This window comes from Bemisia tabaci, chromosome 1 (genome assembly GCF_918797505.1).
Source record: "Bemisia tabaci chromosome 1, PGI_BMITA_v3".
Taxonomy (NCBI): Eukaryota; Metazoa; Arthropoda; class Insecta; order Hemiptera; family Aleyrodidae; genus Bemisia; species Bemisia tabaci.
Window position 1 is genome coordinate 64,118,987 of NC_092793.1, and position 24,930 is coordinate 64,143,916.

The 24,930-nt window shown below is 40.3% G+C and overlaps 2 protein-coding genes across 4 annotated transcripts in view; one reads left to right on the forward strand and one right to left on the reverse strand.

The window, feature by feature from the left end:
- LOC109040500 (delta(3,5)-Delta(2,4)-dienoyl-CoA isomerase, mitochondrial) overlaps positions 1–5,416 on the forward strand; it is an 84,876-nt gene extending 79,460 nt beyond the window's left edge. For 2 of the 3 annotated variants that reach the window (XM_019056469.2, XM_019056471.2), the window contains one exon: positions 3,656–5,416. In XM_019056469.2, coding sequence (XP_018912014.1) covers positions 3,656–3,754 — 99 coding nt within the window. In that variant the 3' untranslated portion in view covers positions 3,755–5,416. The remainder of the gene's footprint in view (positions 1–3,655) is intronic. The other variant, XR_011900682.1, reaches the window with a different exon arrangement.
- LOC109040501 (dynein regulatory complex protein 8) overlaps positions 1–24,930 on the reverse strand; it is a 64,393-nt gene that overhangs the window by 3,150 nt on the left and 36,313 nt on the right. The window lies entirely within an intron of this gene.

Sequence of the window (24,930 nt, forward strand, 5' to 3'; positions counted from 1 at the left end):
GCAACAGTTGGAAAAATGACAGTAGATGTTTAATCATTTTACGTTCATCTTTAAAATTGAATGAATACCTAATCTCAACAACCCTCCAAATCATGCTCGAGCTTATATTCTGAGTTCAGAAAAGTTGCCATAGGTAATTTTAGTGATGTTAAAAATAATTGTGGCAGGCGCAGAAATTCATCATATTGTTTATTGAGCTTCTAATGATCTTACAATAGGTAGATATAGGCATTGAAAGTGTAGGAGTGCTAATCCAGTAAAGCACTGCACCTTCACTCCATGCTGTTGTAAAGATTGTATGTCTGCCATTATTGTAGTGAAACAAATAAAGAATCGGGATATACTTATGGGAATTCCTCCTTCAAGATATGATCAAAATAAGCAGATATTGATAGGTCAACAATGTATCGCTGAAGCAGAAGCGTCTAAATCCTCTTGAGGCAACGGACGGTGACAATCTCAACAAACTGGTGACGCTTCACAAATTTTGAATTTCCACATTCCCAGAGACACGCGCTGAAATCCTGTTTCTCACCCCTCTTTCCGACTGCTCTCCGAGTCCATGAGCAAGACAGGAAGAAAATAGGCAAGATACCTACCACTGTTTGCCTACCTATGTGTGTTTTTCCTCAACTTGATTTTCAAAGGTGACTCATGTAAAGAGCAACTGAAAAACAAGATTTCAGAACCTGCCATTGCATTTCACTAACCTAAGACACCAACCCAACCTTACCATTGATATTCTTTCGCTTACACTGTATATTATTCTCCCACTGAGATTCGATATGAACTCAATTCAAAAATCCTTCTGAATTTAATTATTCAGGTAGATTGGAATCTGGAGCTCTCAGTCTATCTGTAAAGCGCATTTACTAACATTCACTGCTGTCACAAGATATTTTTGCACAGGCAGAGCCACTTTCCACAGTTGATGCATCTCTAACGCCAAAGCTCAATTATGACAAGTGGTTCAACGACCAAAAATTGTTACACGCCTCAATAATAACCTTATTCTTATCTCAAATTGAAAATCTTGGATCACAGAGCACTCACCGAAGAATCTCCTTCCTTCTGCATCAGTATTAGAAGAGTGACGATACTTTGGAGCAATAACTTTGAACTAGTTTCAATAAATGATGGCTTCAGAATTTGAGTCATCATTTACTAGAGATTGGATCAAAGAAATAAGTCAGCAGTTCACGGTTGTGGCTGGAGTCACACTTCCAGTAGGACAATCAGGAAATACGTACACGGATAACACACAAATTCAAGAGCTATGCAGCTCTGATTGGATCAGATTTTAGATTTAATCGGTAGATTGAAATGAAAAAATTCGGTGCACTACTTAAAGGGAAGCAGGGTGCCTTATCTTGAAATCCTAGGCAAATCGTGCGGATGCAGTAAAAAAGATGATGAACTGGTGGGTAAGGCTATTACTCAATTGTAGCCTGTAAAGCTCTTTGCTTGCTTTGCTTCTGTAGTCATAAAATGTTGATTAGAGTTGCAAGAATAATCTGAAAAAGCAGTAATAAGCCTGGATTCCATCTGACACTAAACACCTTCACTAGAAAATAACGTCCTACGTTTAGCTAAATAAGGATAAGTAAGCCACATATAACTGAAGGAATCACGTAAAAGTGCTTAAGCAACTATTATAGTAAAATTATGATTGTAAAAAATGTTGAATAATGGCAAAATTAAAGCTAAATCGTGGGATAAGCACCAGTTGTTTACGAACGGTATGATAATAAATCCGCCATATTGCCGATCGCGCACCTGAAAATCGCATTTGAAGTCGAATTACAACTAATTTCAACCTCCGGTTCGTTTATGCGGAGTGCGAAAACCTAGTCTTTAGTGTAAAATAAGGTTTCAAACACAAATTTCGGAAACCTACATTTCGTTAGTTCCGTATCGTTTATGCCGTGATTTGAACCTTGGTTTCAAACTCAGGTTTCGATTGAAGTTAGGTTAAGAGGCTCGCATAAACATAGCTATTAGTTTTCATCAAAATAAAAAAATGGCTTTTTTTAAAATCGGCCCAAACGTGAAAAAATAAGGGGTCTTTTTCGAGCGTTCCGGCGCTTCGGAGGCGATAACTCGAGCTGAAGTTGACAAAACCCTATGATGTTATACATTTTCTGAAAGCTCTCGTCACGCTGAATACAATCGTTTAAACCGCGTTTTCCAAAACTTCTTGGTTTTCGAGTAATAAATTCGCGAAAATTTTACCGGTTTTTAACTTTGACCCCCCGCCTCGTCTCCCCAAAATTTTTGGGGGGCTTGAAACTTTGGGAAAAGATGGGGCATTGTTAGGTGAATAAATAGGGAAAGTCTCAAAGGTATCCGCCCCGAGCCCCAAATGGCCCGTTTTGCACGTAGTCCTTTACTCCAAAATTGGTTTCCACTGATTTTTTAGAACGCTCAAGATGGTGGCTTTTCTCTAGTTAAATACCAGTTTTCTATAATTTTGAAATCATTTTCTTGAAAAAAATTTGAGTGTTTTTGAAACTGACATTACTTTAAATTCTCAGCAGTCAAAAGTTATATCTCTGCGCAAAGTAGTTTCTCCTCTTTCTCTCTCTTTGAATTGTTAGTAAATGAGCAAAAGAAAGTTGTGTCTGAAAGCTAATAAAATGATATTGAACCTTGTACAACCTTCTTTTTTATTGCTGTATCCATTTTTTCGTTCTTAGGAGGGTTGGTGTCAAAACTTGTATACTGAATGTATATGAGGACTTATATGTAGCAATTGCGGTCGCTGACATCCGCCACTTTCAGGGAAAACGTTTTTTTTCCAATTCTGGAGCCCTCAAGAATGCCTGTGCAAAGTCTCAGACTTCCAGCGCAATTTTTCGGCGAGATATGAACTGAAAACCATGTTATTTGTAAAAACAGTGGTTATGAGAATCCACTGTTCTCCCCGCCCGGCTCGGCAGGACACCGTGGAGATTCGAACGCACTCGCAATAACTGCTCGCGTATCGGCCATTGGCCGCAGCAGATACTCAAATAATGCGTATCAGGACCGTTTCGACCGAAATTAATGAGTTTTTAACTGATTTCATAATTTGTTCCTTATTCTTGTTGTAGAAGTTACAGACGGTTTAGTTTTTTTTCAATTTTATTAAATGACTCAGCATTGACATACTTTTGGTTCATTTCAATCTTTTCACCAGCCTTACCCTTCCTGAAGACTTTGTCTCATGCATAAAAAAAATGTTTTCAGTAAAAATAGCGGAGGTCACATTTTCTTTAAATCGCTGTTACTCCTTCAATTTTTCAATTACATAGATCGTAAAACGTGTGTTTCTTACAGGAAGAGTTGCTCTTCGTGAAAATCTTTTCTCAACGCGATTTCCTCACAATGTGAAAACTTGACATCCGGTTTTGTTACGTATAAGTCCTCATATGCATCCAGAACTTAAACTCAGAGATCCTGATGATGTTTCATAAGTCTATTTTTCAAAGACCGATCAATTTTAGCGTTTTTAAAAATCTGACTTGCGGATGCATTATGGGAAACCATCTTAAAGGTTTTTTGCATTCTTGGTGAAACTACGTTGAACTATTGTTTATTTTTCATTAATATGTACCTATCAGTTTCAAGCAAATGGTTGCAATGTGTAATTCTTGGTCATTTTTGTTTGGTTCAGGCTTTGTGGAACCAAGTCATGCTGCAAAGTGATGATTTTGCAAGTGCTTGCCTGGCTCAGGCCACAAAAGGCCCAACACCACCTTTCTCAAAACTCTGATCATGCTAGGTGGTACCATTGTTTCCCTCTGTAACTTTATTATTATTGTCTCTGAAAAGCGAGTAAGTGTTCTTAATTATTAGAGTAAGAATGTCCATCCACCTCAGGGTTAGCAAATTGTTTCTAGCAAAAAGGGACTTGTGAACTAGAGTGGGACTTTAAAACTGGGTAACAAAAATGAACATAATTCCTGAGTCATCTAAAAGTATAGCTTAGTTTGTGGTCTCTGAATGACCCGTAGCAAAATGTGGTGTCAGCCATATCGGGAAACGCTTTTGATTTTCAGTCAGTTTATTTTTCTTTGGAAGCCTTTGTAATCAACATTTAACCTGCAGATTGTTTAAGGTTTATCCTACCTTGGTGATTTTGACTGCAGCAAAGCTTTATCTGGAGTTTAGGAATGGAGAAAATTAAGGAAACCTCAAAAATGGCAGTAAGATCAATAGGGCTGGTAATAGGGTACTTAATTCTATTTTGACTGTAATAGCAAAAAATTAGCACCAAATATTATAAACTTCAAGTCCTTAAAATTTCTGTCCTCCGTATCACCCATAACATGAAGTCCTGGGCACCCAAGGGTTGAAAATCAAAATGTTTATTTTTTTTGAAAAATGTAAACATCAACCAACAAAGAAATGAGCTTGTCAAGTATTGTATGATTTCTGCATTTTTAAAAACTTGAGAGTGCAAATAGTTCAACGGAATTTTCCCCTATTTTTTGAACAATATTAACCAACGAAAAACGAGCTCGAAGTCGGGTATTTTGAGCTCCCATTTAAACGCGTGTCGACAGGTCATCCAAGATGGCCGCCGTGGACGCCCGTTGGAGAATGGCCACAATGTTGACCTGGCTTTGTCGTGGCGGCGATTTACCTCTGCCGCGTTCCATAGTCCGAGACAATAGGTTACGACGATGCGAGGTCAACATTGTGGCCTTTCGCCAAGGGGCGTCCAAAGCAGCCATCTTGGATGACCCGTCGACACTCGTCTAAATGAAAGCTCAAAATACCCGACTTCGAGCTTGTTTTTCGTCGGTTAATATTGTTCAAAAAAATAGGGCAAAATTGCGGTGAACTATCTGCACACTCAAGTTTTCAAAAATGCAGGAATCAAACAATAGCTGACAAGCTCAAATATCTACTGTTTTGACAAGGACAGGAAAAATTTTAAAATGATAATCTTCAGCTCAAAACAGCCCTCCATGACGCCCTAAGGACCAAATTTTGTATGAATTTCCACAAAAAAATTCCATGTCCCTTTAGAAATCGATCCGAAAGCTGATAATTTCATTAGTTTTGGCATATCTTGAAGCTCAGCCGCAAATCATAAATATAAATTGCTTCGAGGGTATGTCAGGGTGCATAGAAAAAATTGAAAATTTGAAATGTTACTCTTTCCAGGTGGCAATCGATGGCACTAGGTAAAAATACATTTTGGCCAAAATTTGGTCCAGTTTCATCCATTTTTATTGGTGCCAAAGGTAAATTTTGCGATAATATTGTTATTTTTTAAGTTTAGACCACGATTCTGTTCAAAAACCTGTTTCTGCAACGATATCATGCGTTTACATTAAAAATACGGAATAACTAAAATTGTAGAGGACGGAATTTTGCTCTAGGAAAATATCATTGTAAACAATAAAAATCAATTACAAGTGAAAAATTCACCTGAGTTTTTTTGGTCCTTGGAATTTCTGAGGCCTTACAAAGTGCCAGTCTAAAGAACCCATTTCTCGCTAAAATGAGTTGGAAAAGGGCAACTAACTGTAGGCAAGTGTTGAGGATATTTTCATCAGAACCTCCTCATCTGACTTTCTTTTCATTTTCCCCAAGAAAGTTTTTTTGCTTGAAAAGCAGGAGACTGAAGTATATCATTCGGTGTTGATCGTGCGAGCAGTGCGGCCGTGCTCTTGCCGGAGAAAAACTAGTGAAAATTCGCGAATGTTTTGACTTTCGTTTCGTGAACGTAAACGGGCAAAGTCAACTCGTCGCGGTCGGACAGCGCGCGCAAGGCGCGGATGCCGTGCATGACGGCGCGTAAACGTAAACAAGTGCGATGATATCTTATGTCGAGTTCGCATAAAAAATGCAAACACGATGTTGTGTGTCATTGGAAAGACAGTCGCGTCGGTTCATCGGCTATGAAAAGTGCCTTGCCCGATGAAGACTGGCCCTCCCCAGAGCGAGTCTGTTGAAAACTCAAACACTTACAGCGATGCCAAACGCTGAAAATATATATCCGTTTCAGGAGAGTTCGATTCTTTCGAGATCGCCTCCTGGGACACCAGGGGCCTGAAGATAATGCTAAAGCTGGCACAATGGCGCATAGGAACATGCACAACCCCTTCCGGACAGCGATTGCGGTTCGAATAAGGGGGAGGTAGAGATCAAAAAAGCAGCACAAGGAATCCTAACCACAGATCCTGAAATTGTCAAGGGAGACCATGCATTAACTGAAACGGCGAAATCGTTCATTCTGCAGTCGATTTCTGTTGTTAAGTCACTGCACGATGAAAATATCCTCGCAAAAAATTTTATTCAAGAGTGAAAGGCCCTCATAGATAAAATGCGAAGTGATAGTAAAGCTATGCAGGCCGAAATAAAGGAGCTTAAACTAAATCAGCCGCAACCTCAAGTGGCCAACAGCAATAAAGGTAAGGGAAGACAATCAAGGCTGTCAACAAGCAAATTTCCTGACAAAACAGCGGAAAATGTGGAGTCCTGCTGCTAGATACGGAAACGGATGATGATTTTTCATCGGGTGACTGGCCGAACTACAATTCAGATCCGGAGTATCAAGGCAAACGAAGGACGACAGCGAAGAAAGTTGAAAAAAATTACAAAAAGGAAGAGGAAGGATCAATCCAGCCCGATCTTTAAAGACGCTTCTAGAAGTGGAGCAGACGTCCAAGCTACACAGGATAAATCCAATGGTTCTGAGCCTAGCAATAATAAGTCAAATAGCTCTAATCCTGATGATAGGTCCACAAGAGTTCTACCACTCCCTCCCACTAAAGTGGTAGGAGTTAAAAACTATCAGGCAACTACGCGACTTCTCAAAGAAGCGTCTGATGAAGAAGAGTATGTTCTAAAATTTTTAGGAAGTGAAACCTGGATAGTAAATCCCTCTAACGACGAAACTTTCAGAAATACCTATTCCTGAAAAACTAAACGAAAGAGAAGTACAATGGTATTCTCACTCCAAAAAAAACACTCGGAACATCAAAGTATCATGCAAAGGTCTCCCCCCCCCCTCCATGTCTGAAGATGAAATTGTCTTGGATCTCCTTTCAAAACATTTCAAAATGAAATTAGCCGTTTGCATGAGAAAAAGAGTGGAGAAACAACAGAAAAAAATTAAAAAATAGTTATACCCATAGATCCGCCAGCTGATCCTCTATCTACCTACCACCCCCCTTCAAACGACCCCTTTGGTAAAAACATCTGAAATTCAAACCACAAATGTTAACCCTAACAAGGAATTGGAACTTATAAAAATACCAGGTCATCAACTTGATTTTGACCATTGAGAATCAATAGAAAACATCCATAAGATCAAAGCAATTGCTCATATTATTGCTCAAGTAGAGCCAATAAAGATAGATAACAGGATAGTTCCACGGTGCAAAAGATGTTCGGATGTTGCGATGTTCGCTAAGTTTTTCAGATACCGCCAACTTTTGCAGAAAAAATCCACGGTGTGTCAAATGCGCAGGCAAACATTTATCTCCTGAGTGTCCTTTTAAGGGTCGGATCTTAAATCCAAAATGCGTCAATTGTGACGCGGTCGGTCATCCCGCGAGTTATCGCGGATGTTCCTTCGCGAAAAAATTTCAAGTTGCCCGAAAAAAGCAACTCCCAGCTAAGAAAACTACTCCTGATAAAAAAGTTTTCCAAAACTAGGGAAAAATATAACAACTCATGCTCCTCCAAAGAAATTAGATAAGACTTTTTCTCAAGCATTATCTGGCAATAAAGCTAATCCGGCAACACAGGGTGCAGGAGACAGTTCCGCCGCTCTGATCGGTGTTTGATTACAAACAATCGAAACTGTAAATGCTCAGCTCAGAACCGAGAAAATGAGTAAACTTGAAATTAGCCAGAAAAGATAAACAATTTCATACTTCTAAAATGTGTGACAATGATTTATTTGACAACTCTTCAATGCCCTCACAGGAGATAGAGCCCGTCATTGATTTCGATGATTTATGAATAGTTCCAGCTCGAGTTTATGGCAAATCATTAACATTCTTGGCGTGGAACTCAACAAGAGAGGCCAGAGAACAAAGAATGTTCAAAGTATTGACAGCAACAGGGATAAGGTTTGGGGGGTGGGAGAAAGTTCTCAAATTCTACTTTCTGTTGATGGAGTAGATTTAAGAACTTTCTGTCAACCCAAACCGCTCGCTTCTCCCCGAATCTTCGCTTTATCCGGTCTCTCTTGTTGAGTTCGCTGCACCCATCAAGTAAGTAATGGCATAATTTTCATGGTACCTAAATGCATAGAGTATAGAAGAACCGTCATGACCAATTCTGAACGAAATAAAAATACAGACCTTGAGGTTGCAACGCCATTCGGGTCATTTTGACGAATTTTAAATCGTGAAGCTGGCAATGCTGCAACTCTAAATTGTTCAATTATACTTTTTCTTATCGAAAAATCTCAGATTGCACATTTTTCGTGAAATTTTGGAGGAAATCACACCTCAAAACCTTCAAATATCATCAAATTCGATATTTCAGAGTCCGCAACTTGGCAACGCTGCCGCGGGGGCAAAAAATTGTGTATGGGCATGAAAATTTCAGAAAAGTCACATCTAATACCAGGTGACAACATACTTAAAATTCAGATCGGTCAAGGCAAGGATGAGGGAGAGGGGGTTTAATTTATGTCGCCCCAAGGCCAATTTTGATATTTTACCCCTAAAAGACCACAAAAATGCGATTATTTTTCCAGGAGCTCCGACAACCTATTTCGAAATTGCCCAATAACCCATCAGGGAGTACCCCGCTACAATCTCCAACTTGAATTTCTGATGTACATTCAAAGTGCATAATAAGTGAGTCCAAGCGCACCGTCCAGGGTGAAGGTCCAGGAATTCAATGTCAGGCTGAAGGATTTTAATGTGGACATAGCCCTTATATCGGAGACCTGGTTCACCAGGACCGATTATAAAAGGTACTTTGTTGGTTACAAAATGTACAACTCTTTTCATCCAGCAAACTAACGTGGAGGTGGATCATCCATTCTTATTAAAGAAAATATCAGTCACAATCTCATTAAAATCATAGAATCGTATGCATTTCAGGTTGTTGTTGTAAATATCCAAACTGAAATAGGCACTTTTAACATATAGCTCCTCCTTACACTCCACCCCGTAATGTAATCACAACAGATGATTAAGTACACTGGTTTCCTGGATGAACTGGGTCTAAAGTACCTAGTTGGCGGGGATTGGAATGCTAAAATCGCCCAATGGGTCTCAAGGATAGTCAATCCTGAAAGAGAATTCCTCTTAGAGGCTGTAAATTGGTCAAGTGGTAATTTTATTTCACCAAGTAAACCAACGAACTTTCCATCTGTGCCTGGTCATCAACCTGGCTTTATCGATTCTTTTGTGTTTAAAAATATCAACCAGATCGATCATACATCTTGCGACACTTTAGAGTCAAATGACAAAGGGCACGCTAAAATCAACTTAGAAGTTTTCACTAACCCAATTCTCGAAAATCGCCCTCCTGCAATTTGTTCAAAAAGAACAAATTGGGAAAAAGAACCCTGCACAGAGCATGGGGGTCAGTGGCTCTCTCTAGAAGTCGATGAAACTTTAATAGATTGATATAAAGTTCACCATTAAGGGAAAGCCAAAAAATTAGCTCATTTTCGCGAGTAGAAGCCGAGATATTCGCAATTGAATCCGGACTATTTTCTATCATGCCGCAGCATGGCGGCAGAATTCCGAGTCCCCTCTCCTCTCGTTGTTCGGCGTTCTCGATCAGACCTCGCGCGTAGATAGGTGCTTATGCGCTTGGCCGGTGCGAGATGCGGCGAACGCACGGGGATTCAAAGAGGGTATACGTGAGAGGTGCGAGAAGCAGAGAACTCCATATAGCACAGCCCGAACCAGGGACGAGTTCTATAGGACGCCGTTCTGTTGTGAGCGGGTGATTGCAGCGCATTCTCGCGTAGGATCCTACATAGGCTGTCCCAAAACAACTAGCACTAAGGCTGCCATTCGGGAACTACAATAGCTATCGATGTGCGGTTTGCAGGAGGTGATAGCTCATACTCTTAGCTCTTAAACGAGCCTAAGTTGAGCTAATTTGGTTAAAAACTCAACGAGTTACATCAATTTTCCCGAGACGTGTAAGAAATACCCCTACGGATTTTTCGGTAATTTTTCATTCCGTTAACTTTGCCTCCGCAAGCTGTACAATTGGTTCAGACGTTATGAATCAAGTTCCCACTTGTCTGGATGCAACTTTGAACTGGTCAGCAAGTGTTTTCATCACAGCCGAGAAGTTTTTCTCTGTTTGCAAAGTCAGTCTAGTGAAATTGTCCGGCCTGATAACGCGTTTTTTGGTGTTTCGTCATGAGTTCACCCGCGGAGTCGAAGCAAGACCAACGATACGCAATTCGATATTGCGTTCGTCGTGAATTATCTGCTTCTGAAACACTTCTGAGCCACTGTCATTTTATTCACAGTTTCAGAGACCGATAATTCACGACGAACGCAATATCGAATTGCGTATCGCTGGTCTTGCTTCAACTCCGCGGGTGAACTCATGACGAAACACCAAAAAACGCCTTATCAGGCCGGACAATTTCACTAGACTGACTTTGCAAACAGAAAAAAACTTCTCGGCTGTGATGAAAACACTTGCTGACCAGTTCAAAGTTACATCCAGACAAGTGGGAACTTGATTCATAACGTCTGAACCAATTGTACAGCTTGCGGAGGCAAAGTTAACGGAATGAAAAATTACCGAAAAATCCGTAGGGGTATTTCTTACATGTCTCGGGAAAATTGATGTAACTCGTTGAGTTTTTAATCAAACTAGCTCAACTTAGGCTCGTTTAAGAGCTAAGAGTATGAGCTATCACCTCCTGCAAACCGCATATCGGTATCTATTGTAGTTCCCGAATGACAGCCTTAGTGCCAGTTGTTTTGGGACAGCCTATGTAGTCAACTCAGAGGATCCTTTCCCCCGAACCTCGACTCATCCATCGCCCGCTCCAAAAGTGAGGTTACGCCGGAGATTGAAAAATAACACATAAGGCGGCTGAATTCTTGAAAAATAAGTATATTTTTGGCGTTTTTCGACCCCTTTCGACAAGGCACTATGGTCTGGGAGCGCCGAATCGTGGCCAAAAATCCGATTTTTGAAAGTACGAAAATCTGTCAATCGAGCATATAATCCTTATCTACATCATTTACTAGGTGTGAAATGACCCATCAAATCTTCTGTAATTGTTTTTACGATCAGATACATGGTGGCGAACTTCACATCCTCGAGGTAAGTAAACAAACGTGAGAATTTAAAGTGCACGTTATCGTGTCTTGCCTTGTGTCGTTTGGTGATAAGTTGGCGTAAATCCCCGATCAAATATGGAAAAGAAAGGTGAAAGTAAGTACTTTTTGATGGTTTAATCGTTTTTATTATTATGATTAATTTTATGATCACCATGAGACTCCAAAGTTTTGTCCTAATTTAGGCAAAAAATTGCCTTCACCTTAAGTTTTAGTTATCGGTAACACGAGGTAACACGTTCTCATTTGTGCAAAAATGTTGATCATATGTTCCTCTAACAGGATATCACAGGTTTTTTTGCGTATTTTTGCGTCTGGGGCCTTTTTTGGTCATTTTAGTGAAGGACTTATACGATTTTCTGCGCAATCTGATTTCATTGCAGAAGGAGATAAGAGAGATGATACAAGGTCAACATTTGATATAGGGTGATTCATATGTATTTTTGGCTGCTGAATCCGAAAATGATATCAGTTTTTTTCCAGCACTTGCCAGATTTCCGGAAAATAAAGTTTTTTTGCAAAAAACCTCATTTTTAAGCAAAACAATATTTTCTCCGGAAAAACGACAAATGGTGGATAACACTTAGGTATTTTTTTTTATTCTTCAGCCTGTATACATAATACAAATGTATTAACTCGGCCCGCTGTGGTGCGTAGTGGTTGTAGTGCTGGCTTTAAGATCAAGAGGTTCCGAATTCAATTCCTGGCTAGGCAACCCGAGAATGGTAATCCGCAAGGTTTTAGGGTCTGATCTGGGTCTGGGTCTGAAGGCCCCAGAGCCAAAAAGATGCAAAAAAACCTATGATATCCTGTTAGAGGAACATATGAGCTACATTCTTGCACTGATAAGAACGTGTTAGCTCGTGTTAGTGATAACTTAAACTTAAGGTGAAGGCAATTTTTTGCCTAAATTAGGACAAAACTTTGGAGTCTCATGGTGGTCATAAAATTAATCTTAATACTAAAAACGATTAAACCATCAAAAAGTACTTACTTTCACCTTTCTTTTCCATATTTGATCGGGGATTTACGCCAACTTATCACAAAACGACACAAGGCAAGACACGATAACGTGCACTTTAAATTCTCACGTTTGTTTACTTAGGTACCTCGGAGGATGTGAAGTTCGCCACCTTATATCTGATCGTAAAAACAATTACACAAGATTTGATAGGTCATTTCACACCTAGTAAATGATGTAGATAAGGATTATATGCTCGATTGCCAGATTTTCGTACTTTCCAAAATCGGATTTTTGGCCACGATTCATTAGGCCTAGAATCTTTATAATAATTCTAACCATGAAAATCAGCGCAGAATGGTTGACAGCCTGCAATGAGTAAAAGAATGTCAAAGCTATTTAGGTCTAAGTAGTATTGAATATATCTAGAAAATTTTGCTAGCAGGATTTGATGATCAAAGAGTAAATTATTTTTAAAAAATCGCTAGAAATGAACATTTTTAGGGACAATTTTTGGTTCGGGGAGGGGGCGACCTAAAGGGCTAATACCATATGTCTTGCTAACACGAATATCACCATATTGAATGTGCATTTTTTTTTAACTTACGCTCCAGTCAGGATCAATAGACCGAAAAACATAGTACTGACTTGATTCAATTTCAATCATTTCTTCTCCTCTTATATTTCTGGATTAAATACGTATTTTTGGGGCTTCTGCCCTGATAACCTCTTGATCATTGAAAAATAGATTTCATATTATAGTTAGACAACCTTCAAAACATTAAACTGACATTCAATGTGGTATTCTAATCATATTTTGGCTTTTCTTCTAATTTTTTGGTTTCAAGGGCCTGCCGCCATCTTGGATTTAAGAATTTTGTAAAACTAAGGTCAAATTTGAATTCAGCGACCCAAAAAACATAAGTACACCAAATTTCATGATATTCTGATCATTTCCTGATTTATGGCCACAATTCGGCGCCCCCAGACCATAGTGCAAGGGAGGGTTCGCCGTGTGTAATAGTATGGTGAAAAATTCGATTTTTTGCAGTTATACGCGATCCTACGGATTTTAATGAAGTCCAACAACTGATAACAGCAGTGAGTTGCGTGGATCCTACGCGAGATAGCAGCACTAGTACCTGCTCACGAATTTTTACATTGACTCTTACGCGAGTCCAGGGTCCTATAGAACTGGTCCCTGCCCGAACGGAGCGTCCTAATGGAAGGAGTGAGTGTAAACAATGCAACATCGTAGTTACCTGGTGGGGAGAGGGGGTTTCCTGGCCGAAGTGCTCAAGCAAGGTAAGGCGACGCGGAGCGCCCATTTACCTCCGCCGCACAGAAAATAGTCCGGGCTCAATCGCGAATACCTCTACTTCTACTCGCAAAAATGAGCTAATTTTTTGGCATACATATAAGTCGCTTTACAGCACTCCCTCGCGCTCTACGACTCCTAACCTCCACTGCTCTCTTTCAAACCACAAATCATGGGGGGATTGAGCACCTTAACATTTCCGCTTCAATCCCTTCCCTCCAACCTTTCATTGGGCGCCCTCTGTGTCTTCTCCCAGGAGGAACCCAGTCAAGGACCTTCTTCGGCAACCTGTCTCCTGCCATTCTCTGGACATGACCATACCAAATTAGTTGTTCTGTCATAATGTCATGCACGATGGTCTGCTTGGCATCCATGATCTCCCGTACCGTTTCATTTCTGACGCGATCCTTTCTGGAAATACCAGCGGATCTACGCCAGAAGTCCATCTCTGTTGCCTCTAAAATCTCCCGGGTCCGCTGTTTCATTGGCCATACTTCACACCCGTAGGATACTATGCTCTTGACAATCGCGTTGTAGATCCTTCTTTTGTTCTCTTTGGAGATCCTTTGGTCCCAAAGGACTCCATTTAACATAGCGATTTCCCTCCTACCCTGCATACGTATTCCTCTTCTTGATGGCCTGGTCCAATCTTCCATCCTGGGTTAGAAACACTCCTAAATATTTGTAAATATCGCAACTTTCAATTTGCCGCCCATCCTCCAATTCTATACTTTGCTGATTCCCGCCAACGGTCAACTTCTCGGTTTTGCTGACATTCACCTCGAGGCCCCATTTCCGATACTCAGCCACCAACTTTCGAGTCATGTACTCAGCATCATCCTGATCTTGGGCGATAAGTACTTGGTCATCAGCAAAGCATAACGTGTAAAGAGTTTCTTCAGGGACGAGTTCTATAGGACGCCGTTCTGTTGTGAGCGGGTGATTGCAGCGCATTCTCGCGTAGGATCCTAGTCAACTCAGAGGATCCTTCCCCCCGAACCTCGACTCATCCATCGCCCGCTCCAAAAGTGAGGTTAAGCCGGAGATTGAAAAATAACACATACGGCGGCTGAATTCTTGAAAAATAAGTATATTTTTGGCGTTTTTCGGCCCCTTTCGACAAGGAAGGGCTCGCCGCATGTAGAAGTACGGTGAAAAATTCGATTTTTTGCAGTTATACGCGATCCTACGGATTTTAATGAAGTCCAACAACTGATAACAGCAGTGAGTTGCGAGGATCCTACGCGAGATAGCAGCACTAGTACCTGCTCACGAATTTTTACATTGACTCTTACGGGAGTCCAGGGTCCTATAGAACTGGTCCCTGGTTTCTTCGTCATTCAGAGGGACACCCATTCCGGAACATATTTTCTTCCATTCACGCAGTACATGTTCTAAGTATATTTTAAACAAGGCGAGGGAGAGGCAACACCCTTGCTTTAGCCCCTTTGTTACATAAAAACCCCCCGACAAGCCCCCTTTACATTTAATTATTGCGAAAGTCTCTTGATAAAAAAGCTTAATTGCATTAATTAGTCCACGAGTAAAATCAGATTTTTCCAAGGCCTCCCACAGTTTCACTAAAGGCACGCTATCATAGGCTTTTTGCAAATCCACGAACACCAAGTGCAATTCTTGACCAACCGCCATCTTCTTCTCAATAACCTGGGTGATGCAAAATAGATGGTCGACGGTTGATCTGCCAGCCCTGAAACCCGCTTGCTCTTCTGCCTCATGATGACTCCATTCTTCTTCGATTTTAGCTTTCAATATTTCACCACAAATTTTACTGATCGTCCCGGTCACCAACAATCCACGATAATTATCGAGATCGTCCTTTTTCCCTTTTTTGTGGGTAGCTGTAATCCAACATTCTTTCCACTCCTTCGGAACTTCATCACCCTTCGCACATCTATCCATTAAGTCCCTTAAGCAATGGAACAGTCTGTTGGACCCACATTTAATTAATTCTCAAGGAATATCTCCGGGTCCATAAGCTTTCACATTCTTCAACTCCCTGACGGCTTTAACCACATCGAAGAGCTGGACTGATACAGTGGATGCCTCATCGGTATTTATCTGCGTACCTCCCTGAAACTCTGGTCGCCTCTCGGCTAATTTTTTGGCTTTCCCTTAATTATGAACTTTATATCAATCTATTAAAGTTACATCGACTTCTAAAGAGAGCCACTGACCCCCATGCTCTGTGCGGGGTTCTTTAGACAAGACCATGAAAAACATGTTGATAATAGCGTTCCAGTCCTCGCTCCGGCAGACATTGATAGGGAGGTGGAGCTGCTGGTGGAAAGCATCAAAAAATGTGCGCTGTCAAACACACCTGTTGTTTCAAGCAATATTAAACCTTATGTAAATCCAAAAAATCTCCTCAAACTCATCCTTCTAAAACGGAATGCTTAAAGAATCTCAACACACACTCAATTCCCAGATGACAACACAAGTTACAATAGATTTAATTCAATAGTAAAAAAAAAAAGAATGCAAGAATTCCATAACTTAAAATTTAAAAAATTCATCAATTTACTCTCTCCAACTGCCGATAAAAATTATTCTCTATGGGCGGCCACAAAATATCCAAAAAAAAAACAAAGCAATTAAAATTTCCGATCAGCAAACCCAATAAAACTTGGGCATATGCTGATTCAGAAAAAGCAGAAATTCTTGCAGATCACTTCGAGGCAATATTTCAACTGTACGTGGATCTAGAATCACAATCAGTTTCTAATGTTTCCACCAGGAGCTCCGACTCGGAGTCAGATCGGGGGAGGTGTCCACATTGAGACCCCGAAAGGTCAGAAAAATTCCATCAATGAAAATCAAATCCATCTCTCCCTCAGAGATCATAAAAGAGATAAAAGGAAAAATCAAAGCAAAGAAAGCCCCTGGCTTTGACAGAATTTCTCGCCTTATTCTGAAAAACCTTCCTAATTTAACAAGGCAATAATGAAATTGGCCGTATTATTTAATGGAGTCATTCACTGTAAATACATTCCATCGCAGTGGAAAATGGCAGAGATTTACGTTCTCCTGAAACCAGATAAGCCTCCCACAGAAGCAACATCTCACCGGCCAATTTCATTGTTGCCAATTATAGGCAAATTATTTAAAAAACTATATATTAAAAGGCTGAATGAAATCTCAATTCGGTTTTCGAGCTAAACATTCTACGACCAATTTTGATCGCGTCTGGCACGAGCGTCTCATCGAAAAGCTCTATAAAATACCTTCCTTTTTAACAGAAACCTAGACAATTCCGAGGTCGGTATGAAAATACTACCTCGGGTTTCAGACCAATAAGGGCAGGAGTTCCGCAGGGTTCCTGCCTTTCCCCCCTTCCCTATTTCCTTTTCTCCCTAGACACCCCACAGTCTTGGAGAGAGGGAAAGCTGGGAGTTTATGTCAATGATACGCTCGTTCTAGCAGCGTCTAAGAGTTACAGAGAGGCACGTTTTAACGCTCAGTGTCACTTGAATAAAATTCATCATTGTACAAACAAAGATAAGACAACATTGAATGCCTCAAAATCGGTAGAAGTTGGCCTTTCCAATAGGTCTTTCAATCACATTCCCTTACTCCTAGGAGACACTGAAATTTCTCGCGACACGGTCGCACGCTATCTTGGCCCCCACCTGGATTCCAGGCTCAAGTGGGGAGCGCACATTAAGAGAAAAGTCGAACAATTGCGCCTTAAATTCCACGATATGCAATGGCTGATAGGTCGCAAATCAAAGTTATCCCTTCAGATCAAGTTGCTGCTCTACAAGACAATGTTGAAGCCAGTTGGAGTTATGGTTGCCAATTGTGGGGTTGTGCAGCTTAGTCAAAAGACAAGATTGAAGTCATGCAAATGCAAATTTTCAGAAGTATAGCTAAAGCTAAATCGTTCGAGAGTTACAGAGATGTTTGCGCTGACCTCAACTGGAGGAGCTGTTACTGGAGGAGTACAAAACCAAATTGTACAACTCCTACGAAGATCGTCTGCATCGGCACTCCAACCCTGATGGGCTCGCGCTCTTGGAAAGGGACCAATGCATTCGGAGACTAAAACTATGCAAACCCCACGAGCTTGGAAGCCAGGGGCTCTCAAAATTCTCTTTTGTTTGAACTGATTAGTAGTGTCTTCTTGTGCTCTTAAGACACATTCGGGGTGCCTAGGACTTCGGCCGGTAACGGCTGTCCACAATTCCAAGTTAAATCAACAAGATATTTTTATTAGTAGTAATGTGTTCTTTAAGCTTCTCCTCACTTGGCAGAGGTAGTATGTTCTGATGTTAAAATATGTAAAACCCAAATAAGCCAAGTTCGTGTAACTATGGTGTCGTTGCCTCGACCGGGCTGTGCTATGTTGCCAATTGTTGGAGGATAGGTTACTTGCCCGGTGGTGGCTACCGCCACTCATGATAAATTAAGTTATTAAAAGATTAACAATTGAGGCTAGCTTTTAAAGGTATGTATGTACCTAAAGTGTTTCTTTTACAAATATCTTTTGTGCAAATAAAAAAAAAAAAAAAAAAAACGAAATAAATGACACTGACAGAGGTGACAAGCTGAGCATCGTAGAAATTGGCTTAGGTCCTCATTTTAGCAGTCTTAATTCCTATCTTGTTATAATTTAAGCCGCACTAGTTACTTCTTGGATCGTAAATTTTTTTGCCCTCCACATGCCCCTAAAAATGCTATAAATATAATCGCGGCTAATTCCGATCGGTCTATTTCCAAGATTTTATCAATTTTTTCTGAAGTGACTAGGTAAGCACTCAAGATTTGTTCGTAGCTTTTGGTTTTTAGAAACCAGGTCTATGATTGATTAAGAGAAAATATTTTTTTCCGGATATGGGGGGGGGGGGGGAGGGAGGGAGGAGTCCGAGTCCCAACTCGTGAGCTCTTAGTTCAGCGGAATCGCTGATTTTCATTTTTTTTGCTCCAGTTGGTAAGAACGAGAAACTCGTAATTTTTATTTCTAGAGACCCGAGACCCCATCTATAGAGCATTATATCTACAGGGTGTCTCATGAAAAAGGAGCCGTCTTGAATATCTGCTGAACGCGTTGAAATTTCGAAAAACGGTGAAAGATGTGTTCGTTTATACAGAAGGGGACACCTTTTAGCATATTTGACATGTTCCCAAACCGCAAGCGGGGCGGGGGGGTGCCCCTCCCGTAAGTCGAACTTTTCAAATGGCACCCCTACTTTTTTATTTCAGAAATCAATTCTACGTAAAAAAAAACAAGCCACACTGTCCAAACCGAATGTAAATCGGACAATTTTTCAGTGATTGGCAGAGGTTGAAACATTTTTGCTCATGCTCTCTTCAAAAATTTCCCACGCAAAATGAAATTGCCGTATCAAACCGAACTCTCCGCCAAAAAAATGCTTAAACGTTGCACTTTTGATAAGAAATAAAAAAATCTGCTGTACTCGAAATCTGGAGCACGCGGAGCCCTTCTTTGCGACATTAAAATTCGTTTTACCGAACATTTCCGAGGGGCGCTCATCGGGAGAGAGTAGTAAGCTTTAGACAAGAATCATTTTTCTTTTTTCTGAAGCATAAAAAACCGTGGCCATGAAGAAACAGCTAAGTAGAGAAACAAATGGGTTAGCTTTTTTGGGGTGGGTTTCAATGATTTGAGCCGGACTTAGATACTTCTGAGGAGCGAGGACGCTATTTTTCCGCGGTGCGTTGTTTTTCTACTTAGCTGTTTGTTCATAGACACGGTTTCTTATGCTTCAGGAATAAGAATAATAATTCTTGTCTAAAACTTACTACTCCCTCCCGATGAGCGCCCCTCGGAAATGTTCGGTGAAACGAATTTTAATGTCGCAAAGAAGGGCTCCGCGTGCTCCAGATTTCGAGTACAGCAGATTTGTTTTTTTGGCGCGTATACGTAGTATACCGCCTTTGCGATCGTTTCGAACCCTGCTCGATACAATAACCGAGTCCCTTAGTTCCTTACCGAAAAGTGACTACCGCGAACTTCTGAGATTTTCCAAAGCGTGTAAAAAGTTTATTTATCCGTCAATAATTATGATTTAAAGTTGTTTCTCATTCTGGGGCTCGCTAGTTTATGTGCAGTGAATACCAAGAGTCTACGTTACTTGGTTTTTTTAAAAAAAGCCTAAGAGTACGACGCGCTGATTTAAAATATGCATATATAAAAGCGAACTGATTCGAGGATGGCTGACCAGTTCGGCACTCCTTGAATGAGAATTTCACTCACTCCGTTTTGTTCAAAACGTTGCTTTGACATACCTCCACACCACTGTTATCCTTTTCAAAAGTTGGTACTCCTTGCTCTGATAGCCGGGGCCAGCAGGATAGTGGTAAGTGCAATCTGTGATGAGCCTCGAGACTCATTAGACCATTTGCTAAACGTGGCTCATACAGGAGTCCACTCAGCCCTCTCTTCCCCACGCTCCTGATCACTGCGTCGGCGTCACGAAGAACAATGGGCCTTGGGCCGCCTTGGGTCCCGACGCGGCCGATACCCGTACCCCAATTACTCACGCTTCATTAACCATTTCACCGTCACGCTAGGATTCATCCAATTTTCAAAAAAAATTGTTTCGCGTGTATTTAGCAATTTTTTCCTTACTCTCCGTTAAAACACAAATAAAAAGAGACCTCATTCATAAAAATCGGCCGAATAGAAGAGAAGTTACAGTAATCGAAATCCGAAGAAATTAACAAAACCTCGACTTCTCGATACGAAAAATAAAATGAAGGGGAAAAAAAGAAAGTATAAATTACAATTAAATATAATTGACCTCAGAATTTGACAAGCAATTCATTTATATACCTAACGCTGAAAAAACTGGGAGACATTACAAAAAATTCGCCTCTTGCAAGGGGCTTCTTTGTAAGAATTTTGACCTGAAGACGACGGTCGAATAACAGCAGTACTCCATACAATACACGGTGTGCCTGAACGAGTTAAACATTTTTTATACGTCCAAATCGAAAAATCTTTATATTTTTAACTACAATATCTCTTGAATCGTTTAAGCCAAAAAAAAAAAAATTCCGTCGAGATTCTGGAACGTAAAGGCGCTTAGAAGTATTCTGGGGCTATAATAGCTAAATCATTGGTAGTAAATCCCGTTATATTATTAAAAAGAAATTGACTCCATAGTTTAATTCCTTAGTTTCTTGAATACGATTATTTTAAGCACTTAAACATTTATGCCACCAATTTTAGCCATGGGGTGATTTCCTGAGAGCCGATAATATCACGAATTTCTCATAGAACCCTTCAACAGTGGCTTGCTTTTTTGGCAGCCGATTCGGCCATCGAACCGGAGTTTAAATGGAAGCTGATAATAACCCAAAGCTCTGAGAAAAATTTTGAGATGAGTATAAGAACGGTTTGTTGTAAGTAAGGAGGAGAGGCGGGCAAAGCGGCTAAAATTCGATCTAATTTTTACAGTTTTTCTGTTGAATTAATGTTGCCGCGGGCTTCTGACTGTGTCCACACATAGTTTCTGTTCAGCATATCGATACATAAGTATTTACACACGAAGAATCTATTTTCACGTCGGGGAGTCGACATATTTTGATTTTTTCGATTTTATACGGAAAATTGATGGTTTTTCGGGATTGAAATTATTATTGTTTCATGAAAAATAAATGCACCCAAAATAACTATAGCATATTGATTTTCACACATTTGCACTCACGAAATTGGTTGGTAAATTCAACGAGTGGGTGCATCGACCTGGTATATCAAGTTTCTGCAATTTTTTACGGCAAATCAGTAGATTTTCGGGATGTAGATTGCTTACTTTCAATTGATGAATGAATAAAGCAACGACATGGTTGAACTTCTTTGCATGGAAAGACGTTTAAAATAACAAAATCAAGACGTATTTAATGCAATTGCATTTATATCGAGGCATTTCTTTTCAATAATATGACGGGATTTATACTACCGGTGATTTGGGTATTTTAGCCCCAAAATACCTTTAAATCGACTTTATCTTCTAGGAGTTCGACAGAATTTTTCCTTTCTTCGCTCCAATTATTCCGTAGCACTTTTCTTCAAGAATCTGATAAGATTTTGCTTGAGGCAGATCAAAAAACTTAAATTCGATTAGCTTCCTACATTCACAATACACGGTCTCGTCAAGGTGCGTCTTTGACCTCGCAGTGTTGGATCTTGAATTCTCTTGTTGTGCTGTTTGCCTATTTTGAAATCTCTGTAAATGAAAACTAAAGGGGTTGGTATGTGCGAGTTAATGACGCGCCTTATCAACACATTGTGTTGGAGTTCACTGCTTGTTTTTTTTTCTTATCGAAAATGCAGTGTTTAAGAATTTTGTTGGCGGAGAGTTTGGTTTGATACGGCGATTCTATTGGACGTGGGAAATTTTTGAAAAGAGCATGAAAAAAATGTTTCAACCTCTGCCAATTTTCTTGAAAAATTGTCCGATGTACATTCAATTTGGACAGTGTGGCTTGTTTTTTAACGTAGAATTGATTTCTGAAATAAAAAAGTAGGGGTGCCATTTGAAAAGTTCGACTTACGGGTGGGGCACCCCCCGCCCCGCGCCTCTCCCGCAGTTTCGGAACATGTTAAATACGCCCAAAGGTGTCCCCTCGATATAAACGAACACGTCTTTCGCCGTTTTCCGAAATTTCGACTGGTTCATCAGATATCCAAGGTGGCTCCTTTTTCGTGAGACACCCTGTATAGAGCAACATACTTTTTGCTAAAAGGTGTTTTTGTCCCTCCGAGCAGCCTGTAGCTAGGTCAAAAAGACGATTTCAATCACCTTTTCAGCAATTTTGCACTATTTGTTTTAGTGACTTGGCAACATGCAAAACTTGGAATTCAATATTGACCCTGTGTCTCTGAAAATTTAATTAAGCTACAGCTTACTGTCTCTAATCAGCTTATAGGAATTAGGTCATAACTCGGCTGAATTTATGACTAAATCACCCAAACAGTAAGCATCACCAGAATGACATAAATAGTAGTTTTTCTGACTTTAGAGTCTCATTTCTTTTCGTAATCGTAAAGATGTTTCGTTGCACAATATTGTGTCCTACAGCCTACAGCATGGAGCTCCAAGGTAATAGAAAAGTTGACTCCAGCTTGATATGTTTGTATTAGTTTTCAGCTTTTTTCCAAAACCATTTTCTCCCATTGTTTAAATCCAACCTGAAGCCTTAGGGTTCAGGTAGGTGAATTCAAATAAGGGTCCAATTCCAGATTGTATTTCCTCCCAAAATTTTTTTGTGAATTATTGGACAAACCAAACTTTATTTTGACTATCATTAGGTGTAGAATTAGGAAATATAGCTCGTTGAGCTAAATAGTTGGGCTTAAACCCAAATTTCCACCGTCAAGTGTATCACTTCCCAAAATTGCTCTAATTTTGCCTGATTTCCCAAATTTTCATCTCAGAGGTGACATACATAATGCTTTTCATTGAAAATTGAACACAATTTTCATAAAAGCATCGTCGAGCACTATATTAAAGCGTAATTGAAAACATGTAACTCTTTCATGCCTTGCAGAACCAAAAAAAATGAGATAAAATTCATGCGTCATGAAGCTTATTCTGCTTGTCTTTTAGACAGTTCCGTCTTGTCACAGGTATTGAAATACCAGTAACTTGCTCTTTTCTTAAACTTATCAATTTTCTATGCATATTCTGTTCACTCATTAGGGATGGCTGGATTTCGTACACTTTCCTCTTTTTCAGTCCTATCTCCCAGCCATCACCTTAAATTACCCATTACTTTTATTACTGAACTTGCAACTGATAGCTCCACTCATTATAGCCAGCCATATAGCAGCATTATAGCATTATTAATGCATTGGCGTATTATTATGCCAGCATTATAGCAGCGTGTAGACTTGTTGTCTCACCACCTGTGACGTCAGCAAGTCTATAAAAGCTTCCGCTGCCCCAAAATCGAGGTCTGACTCCATCCCCGACCCGTACTAGTACGTAGTGCCCATTTTCGCCCTTTTGGCACATTTTTAAGCGACTATTTCAATCTTGTAATTTTGTAACTTTATCCTCTCTTTCGGTCTCAATACAACTCCAAATTTTCCATCTCAAAATTTCTTCATTTAATTCCATCCCAAGTAGTTTGTGGTTCCTACTCAAAGAGCAACTGGTGCCGAACGGTATTTCCAAAACCTAACTTTAACATGGTGCCGAAACCAGCTTCACCAAGTTACGCGTGAAGTATGGACGGACCGGCTCTCTCCCGATCGTGCTATTTTTCCTTTGCACCAGACACTGTGCACCTTTCAAAGTTCCTATTGCTGAAAAGACGTGAAGTTCCTGTTCCACCCGGAACAGATGAGCAGTTTTTTTTACGGGGTTACCCTTTTCCTCGTGCCTATGGGCAAAGTGAAAAAAAAAGACGTACCACCATCCGGACTTGGACTCTTTGTGATCTCTGGCTCTATCCTTCTCTCTGGCCTCAAGTCTCCAGCCGTTTCTGCCTCTTTTTCTTGGACTTCTCGACTTTTCTGTGATATTTTTGTGAACTGTGCTTAAAAGACTTTCCGACCATCTGGATTACTGTGATTTAGTGCTTAAGTGTCTAGTGTTAAGTTTCCTCAGCGACAGTGGTAACGTAGACTAATTTTCTTTCATTTTTCTCTTTTTTTCCCCAGTTCCTTAACTTTTTGCTTTGCTCGATGTTCCTTAATTTTTTTTTGTCTCTCTTTGCTCTCTCTCTTTTGATTTGCCTTTTTTTTTGTACCTGTATATACCCAGATAACAATTTCAACGTTGACAACAACGTAGAATTCCACGTTTCTCGTGAAACCTTCCACGTGGAAAGCAACGTGTACCGGAACGTGTAACTCTACGTGGATGTCCATGTATTAAGTACCGTTTCCGGAACGTTCCCGTGTAAACGTTGTCAGCGACAACGTTTACAGGAACGTTTCAGTGTCCACGTCGCAGGAACGTTGCAGTGTCTAAATTGCAGGGACGTGCAGTAACATTAGAATCCATTTTATTCGCAAAACATAGTGTGACATTCATTTTTGGGCTTTTCACAGTTTGTGCGTCTCTTTCCCTCCTAACGTGTTTACGATTAGAAAAGGAGGGGTATCGATAAGGGCCGATTTTGGCCCCACTTCAAAAAATCATCTGAATCCATATTTTAAGGACCCTAGGGTAGGTGCATTCTGGCGCAAAATATTTTTGCGATTGTGCATCGTTTTCCTGCCAAAACAGCCGACTCAATTTTTCGGCTGAAAAATGGTTTTAATTTTATGACGAGCCCCAAAAAGCTTTGTTTCATGAGTACGGGAGGTTCATATACGTAATTTTTTGCGTGCTTTTCAATGTAACAGGCGAAAATTGTCTAAACCCACTTTT